Source organism: Lolium rigidum, chromosome 7 (genome assembly GCF_022539505.1).
Source record: "Lolium rigidum isolate FL_2022 chromosome 7, APGP_CSIRO_Lrig_0.1, whole genome shotgun sequence".
NCBI lineage: Eukaryota > Viridiplantae > Streptophyta > Magnoliopsida > Poales > Poaceae > Lolium > Lolium rigidum.
In genome coordinates, this window is record NC_061514.1 from 10,045,570 (window position 1) to 10,052,840 (window position 7,271).

A 7,271-nucleotide genomic window follows, 5' to 3' on the forward strand; every position below is an offset into this window, starting at 1 on the left:
TCGAAACAAATTTTATTACGCTTCCTGTGAAACTTCAGGAATGATTTGTATTGCTCACAAAGCTTCAGACACAACAACGATGCAAAGTACTACAAATATGTGCATGTCATTTTCTCTCATAAGAATTACAAGCACTCTGGCCAAGGTCTGGAATCAGATCAGGCAAGTCTACATAATCACAGTATCTGTTATCTAAGGAACTAAGAGGCTACAATCCTTTTTCATCCAAAAGGAGCAAGCATATCCAAATGCGTGGTCAAATCCAGTAGCCTCCTCAGTTCCTTGCATGAGAATGAGATAACTTCTTCTGCAATAGGGAAAAGATGATTATTAGAAACCACTGACCAGCTAGTTAGCAGATGTGTCAAGCATAATAATTCAATTTCAAACATTACAAAACTAGTCATACAAGAGAAAGAACAACTGAGGAGGCAGAATTGCATCAAAATGCAGATATACAGGCAGCTTGGCAGAACAGGCTCCATGAGAAGACACATAACAAAGGCAGAATCATCATTGGATGGCAGTAAGCAACAAGAGATATGATTTTAAAAAAAGACAATTGAAAAACAGCAACTTCACAACTCAATTCATCCAAATGAAGGGGCACTGTCTCCCAGTGCATTGGATTTGGCAGCTCATGTCATTCAAGAAAGGGAGGATTTGAAAAGAGAACCATCAGCGGCAATGTATTTGACCTCAATGTAATTTCAGTCCGCATCATGGTAGGATCGCTCGTAGGCAACCCTCATCATCTGGTTCAGCATATTATTCAACCAAACCAAAAATTGCTGCAAAATTTTCTTCTTTTTTAAAGGCAAAAGCCAGGATCAATTTCTCAAGAATAAAAGAAATGTACGGCAAAACTAGACAGTAGCAACTCAAGATACAAGAAATACAAATGTCTGTGACACTGAGGCGGCTCAGATATAAAATGGGTTGTAAGTTTGTTTATCAGCACAAAGAGATAAATCTCTTCAGAGTGGTGCATGACTTTTCTCATCATAGCCTTCTGGTTCACTAGGCAGAACAATGTTATGAAGTTGTCACTTGATGTCTTGCATCAATCCTCGAACAAAAAGGAACTAATTTCAAGGCAAAAAACAAGTAACAGTTTCTCAAAACCAGAAGACCTCATGAGAACAATATTATGAAAGCAATAGCAAATAAACGAATAACAAAGATACAAATACTACTCATGAGAACAATGTTATGCAAGACCTCAGATTTGTCGGTTAATGTCATATTATATCTGCTTTCTCAAGAGGTTCTCCCTGAAACAGGGGCTTGAGTCCACAGAGCATCCATTTTGCAGACAAGATCATCACTGGAACAACAAATAATTTATAATCAAGATATTTAGCAGCACCAATTCACCCTAACTAGTAAAATATCAAAAGCAGTAACAAGAGTGAAATTGAAGATGTCTCAGATTTGTCGAGTGATGTCATATTATATCTGCTTCATCAAGGGGTTCTCCCTGAAACAGGGTCTTGAATCCACAGAGCATCCATTTTGCAGACAGAATCATCACTGGGAAAACAGACAATATATGCAATGCAGAAAGTTGCAAAATCAGAATTACACACTTCAATTCAACCTACCAACTAAAATAAAACAGCACACATCAAAAACTGTCTCAGATTTGTCGAGTGATGTCATATTATATCTGCTTCATCAAGGGGTTCTCCCTGAAACAGGGTCTTGAATCCACAGAGCATCCATTTTGCAGACAGAATCATCATTGGCAAAACGGAAGATAAAATGCTACTTAGAAAGTTGAAAACCAGAATTACACATCTCAATTCCCCATAACAACTAAAATAATTAGGCACAAAGCAGCATACATTACAATCTGTCTCAGATTTGTCGATCGATGTCATATTATATCTGCTTCATCAAGAGGTTCTCCCTGAAACAGGGGCTTGAATCCACAGAGCATCCATTTTGCAGACATAATCATCATTGGCAACATTTAGTAAATGACCATTAAAATTACCACAACAATTCAAGACTCAGTATCACATAATCCGTTTTAACATACCCATCAAGATCACAAGGGTGAGGTAGGCTTAGGCACAGGACAACCATGATGGACAATGTTCATATCAATCGACCCACCTCTAGGCAGTGGTTCATAATATCAAAAGATGTAGCGAGAGATTTTGGAAGCATAACTATAAAGAGTTACCTCCCACGTTAAACCCACCAGGTATCACTATGTGCCTCATTGACTGGGCAACTTTGAGAAAGAACAATCTCAAGACGCCAAAGGTGAGAGAGGCACGCGCAGAACATTACAACTAGAATTGTACACAAATGGGTAAACTAGTAGCAGTAAATTGTTGTGGTAACAACAGATGCGGCGAGAGATTTTGGAAGCATAGCAACAACCTGCTAGCTCCCACGTTAAACCCACCAGGGATCACTATGTGCCTCTATGACTGGGCAACTTTGAGAAAGAACAATCTCAAGAAGCCAAAGGTGTGAGAGGCACGCGCAGGCAAATAGTCAACTAGTACGCACAGGCAAAATCGAAGCTAATTGACATGGAACACGTTCATTGCACATCAGTAGCATAAATTATCTACAGTATATATTTTGCAGAAACAGTAAATCTAGGAGTAGAAAAAAGCAAAAGGTTACCATCTCATGTCTCGGCCTTCTTCTCCGGCGAAGCAGAGGTCGGGGACGACCCAGCCGCCGCAGGAGGGGCGTCGTGCGAGCAGCAGCCGCCGGCGCCGTGGTGATGGTGGTGGTGGTGCTTCTTGGGCTGGGGCTGCCTTAGCATCTTGCGCATGTCGTAGGCGTCCTCCCCGTCGGCGTAGTACTTGGCCTCGATGTCGTGGATCTGGTAGCCGAGGGTGGAGGTGTAGAGGTTGAAGGCGGCCCGGTTGGAGCGGCGGACGTGGAGGGAGACGTACTCGGCGCCGAAGACCTGGTCCATGGAGGCCTGGGCGGCGGACATGAGCTTGGTGGCGAGGCCGAGCTTGCGGTGGGAGCGGAGCACGGCGAGGGAGGTGATGTGGCCGTGGCAGGGCTCCGAGGGGTCCTCCTCCATCTTGGCCAGCACGTAGCCGACGATGCGGCCGCCGTAGTCCTCGGCGACGAACAGCAGCTGCGGCCACGAGAGCATGTGGTAGAAGTAGTACTTCATCTGGTAGTTCTCCGGCAGGCACATCAGGTTGCACGCCTGCATCGCCAGCAGGTCGTCGATCGTCGCCTGCCGGATGCACACCATCTTCGCCGGCGAAGATCCGCCGCTACCCTAGCTACGAATTCGGTTGTGTGGTGACTTCGCCGGCGAGATGAGGTGATGGTGATGGAATCGGCGGCGGCGTGTATTAATAGAGGTGAGATGGGGAAAGGAGGAGCGACCTTGACCTAACCCTAATGGGAAGGGCTCAAATAAGCCCATGGGCTCAAATAACTCTGAAGGGAAGGGGTCAAATAAGCCCATGGGCCAAGGCCAGGTAGCACAAGATAAGGCCATGGCAACAATGCAGATTTGGCAAAATTAGTTAACAGTATAACTCAACCAGCTAGGACTCCTCACAGCGATTAGGCGCTTCTCACCGTCCGATGTCACCTATGTACAGTCCAGATCTTCCTAGATGGCAGAAAGGCCGTTGTGACCCGTTCGCTCAGTCAATTCGCGCAGAATGGGCCCATCTAACGTTGCTGGGCTGCTTCTCCGCAAATTGAGTTGGCCATTTTCTCCTTAACCGGGCCGAAAATACCTCAAACCTTCCAGTAATACTTTGTGGCCCGCTTACGCTCTTCCTCTTCCTGTACCATTGGCTCGATCAATCCAATTGATATTCTTCGAGAAAAAGTTATTGTTCGAGGATAAGAGATGGTATGCCTGGCCAATGCGGAGATGTAGGCGTCGCCGATTTGTCCTTAGCTACCTTTTTTTTTTTTTGAAGGAATTTGGATTTTGCCGAGTCGATGCGGAAGCGAGAAGCGAAAAGTCTTGCCACCGAAGCGTCGCGGATGAAGCATTAAAACATCCGTTTCTCATTGCCTTTAATGGATTTTGATGAGGTGCGCCACTCGCCGGCCATGTATTGTGGAGATACTTTACTTCCTCACTCTCGCTGCTTATTCCCATCTATATATTGTTCATCTTTTGGGTAGATTCTCGGGCCCGACAGTCCTCTCTTCCTTCCAGCGATTCTATTTTGTTCAATTTTAAGGTGCTAATCGGTGGATGTTTTCATTCTAATTCCGGTAAGTTTCTTCAAGAAGTTCCTAGGTCATGTTGGATCAGGGAATTATTCACCTAATAGCTCGCTATGGCCACGGTGCCCTCTGGCTCTCCTGGCAGCCTCCCTGAGCTTCTCTCTTTCTCATATTTTTCAGGCGTTCAGCACAATTATGGGTACCCGAACGATTCACGACCAGTTTTCTGGTCAGCTTGTGGACTTAATTTAGTCCCATGGTTTCTCATACCCTTTGTTGCTTCATATGTACCAACTGCTTCTCATGTATACTTGCCTGTAGTCTTTATGTTGCTTATTTTTTGTTGAGATGCTGGACTGCATATTTGCTTTTGCCACTAGAATGGCATATTTTTTCGGATTCCATTTATTCAGATGCGGTCGAGAAAACAGGCGCAATGGGAGATTAACAACTAGGTATTGTTATGCTGTCACACTTCCTGCTAGAGTGTGCTTGAATCGGATAAAATGCATGTTTAACAACCTTTGTTTCCGGTGAGTTACCTTGGTTCATTGATCAGGTTTTAGTTGTTTTCATCTGAGACACAGGACCCCGCTCTAACTATGACTTCTATAGTGCATGGATGTATCATGAAATACTTTTAACTTCAGTGTCTCATCTTTTATACAGTATTACTTTCAGATTTGAACTTTTGTAGTTTTGGTCGCCTCTTAGACCATTGTCGACTGTAATTTTTGTTTAGTTTGTTATAGCGTCTCTTCTGATTGCACTAAAACTACATCTGCTTGCTAATATGATTTTTTTACACATTCCATGTTTACAGGTTGATCTATTATTTTTTCTGGTGAAATAGCAATGAGATTCAGAGATAAGAGTTGAGCTTTGAGGAACAAGCCCTTGCTAGCTGCATGCATATTTTGGGAATTTAACCAAACTTCACTGTTCTATCCGATCTTCTCAAGCATCTCTAGATTTTATCATACCACTTGAGATGATTTTCTTTGTTTTATTTCAAGCTATTTGGCCTTCATAGTGAGCATTGTACAATTTACTCTAAGTCTGCATGATAGAAAAAAATTAATGTAGTGTATTATTCATTTGTTCCGGTTAGTAAATAGTTGCATACTGTTATACAAGCTTTACAACCTAATATAAATCATCTTAATATTGTTGTGTATTTTTTGTTTTGTTTAATTGAACAGTAATTATACTTTTTGTGCCTTCTGATCGAAGATAATATGTGCATATCAGCTCCCAGAAAATAGCAAAAAGTATCAATTAAATTATCAGGTGATATAGCGAGTAGTATTATTCATGGTGGTCTCCATGCAAGTTACTATTACATGTTAGAACTGACGCCTAGGATGTGTCTGGACTCTGGGCAATGACAAATTCCAGGCATCCTCCCTTTCAGTATGCAGCTATATTTGGTATGGTTGATTCACATTATGTATGTTACTAGCTAGGGAACGACTCGTTCTACATCGGGGAAGGGATTTTACTTTTTCAATCATGTTGTACAAGTGTTGGTGCTTGCCCGTATTACACCCACCTGATCCTGATGAGGTTTATGGTTTCGTCCCACCACATTATATCTTTGAAACTGATCACCAATCAATACATACGTGTAAATTTATGCAAATGTAATTCCTACATTTCGTTTAAATATATCTATAGTTCCTATCATTCTAAAAATTATTATAAAAGTGGTCGGGCGCGGCAACGTGCGCCAACATGGTCTAGTTCATATGAAAATGAATATTGTTAGCACTGAAAAAATAACACATGTGAGTACTTAAAAACCCATCAAGAATTACGTACTATAAGTGGAGGAATGTATTTATAATTTTATTTAAAAATTCCAATGACATGACTTTTTTTAAAGCAACCATATTTTTTTTTGGAGTTGCCTCATCTATTAATTAAGAAGAGAGTGCCCAGTTTTTAGGAGAAAACCGAACGAAAACCTAAAACAATTGGGCCAAGTCCACACAAACCACACACCCATACATAGGCAAGCCTAACAAAAACTAGAAACAACACGGCCACACCAACTCTAGCCAACACAACAGACCACAAGGCGACACGGACAAACTTCAAACACGACACTCTAAAACCACGCCGATAAAGACACACCATGCCATTGGGGTGCACCCATCAGTCAACTACGAATTCAAGATAGGCATCAACAAAGGTGGCGAGTAAATCACAAAACTCTCACAACGACAGCTATAGGCACCATTGACAACAGTCCTGATTTAGCAACTTCATCACCAGTAGGAACCATATGCTTACCAGACTCATGCGAGAGAGACTACAGCATCAACATCAACATTCTTCTTAAAGCCAAGTGCCTGACTCGACAGAAAAGCCACGACCTGACTCGACGGAAAAGCCACAACCAAGATCTCATGTGAGTCGGACCTCACTTCTTCAACGAAAGGAGGCATAACCACACCACCACACACAACTTCAGAGCTCGGGCACCACAAATGAATTCCCACACAACTCATGTACTCATGTACTGTAGCTCTGATATGATCTACACAACGGGAGCCAAGATCCCATTCATGTGCTCGCTCTCAGCGATAGGACTGCCACAAGAAAAAAAACTATAGATATGTTCTTCCTCAACCACTCAGTGGAGCCAAGCGAAAGCGATGCAAGCAAATGTCCACCAGAAGTACATGTTTCCGTCAGCTCTAAAGAAACACCAACGCATGCCAACAACAATTTGAGACTTGCCCCACCTCCTCATGAAGCGGACGAGACGTCTCCTCAACACGGTTAAATCAACTAAGCAAGCTCCATGCGCAGCAGCAATCACATTTTGCAATAAAAGTTCAATCACATTTCAGGAAAACAAAACGAAAGCAAAGTCTTAACAATTTGGACTATAAACTTTGAACTGGACAAAACGTGCCCAGCTGAACTGTCAAATTCTCAGGTAAGTAGCACGTACCCTGCCATCGATGAGGAATTTTTTTTTTCACGAAAAATTTCGAACCAATATTTCAGCAAGCTGAAATCCAAGATACATGCAACCATATAAAACTTAAAAACACGAGAACATGGTCCAAAAAAGA

General features: G+C 42.5%; 1 protein-coding gene and 1 non-coding gene across 2 annotated transcripts; both read right to left on the reverse strand.

Moving 5' to 3' along the window:
- On the reverse strand, positions 1-3,330 carry LOC124674608 (N-terminal acetyltransferase A complex catalytic subunit NAA10). Its single transcript, XM_047210650.1, has 2 exons — positions 2,647-3,330; positions 1-307 (listed from the first exon to the last, which is right to left on the reverse strand). Exon 1 carries the CDS (start codon positions 3,239-3,241, stop codon positions 2,651-2,653), a length of 591 nt encoding a protein of 196 aa, XP_047066606.1. The 5' UTR covers positions 3,242-3,330; the 3' UTR covers positions 1-307; positions 2,647-2,650.
- Positions 920-1,011, reverse strand: LOC124679922. Its single transcript, XR_006995339.1, has one exon. It is a non-coding gene; the product is annotated as a small nucleolar RNA Z221/R21b (small nucleolar RNA).
- Positions 3,331-7,271: the final 3,941 nt, after the last annotated feature.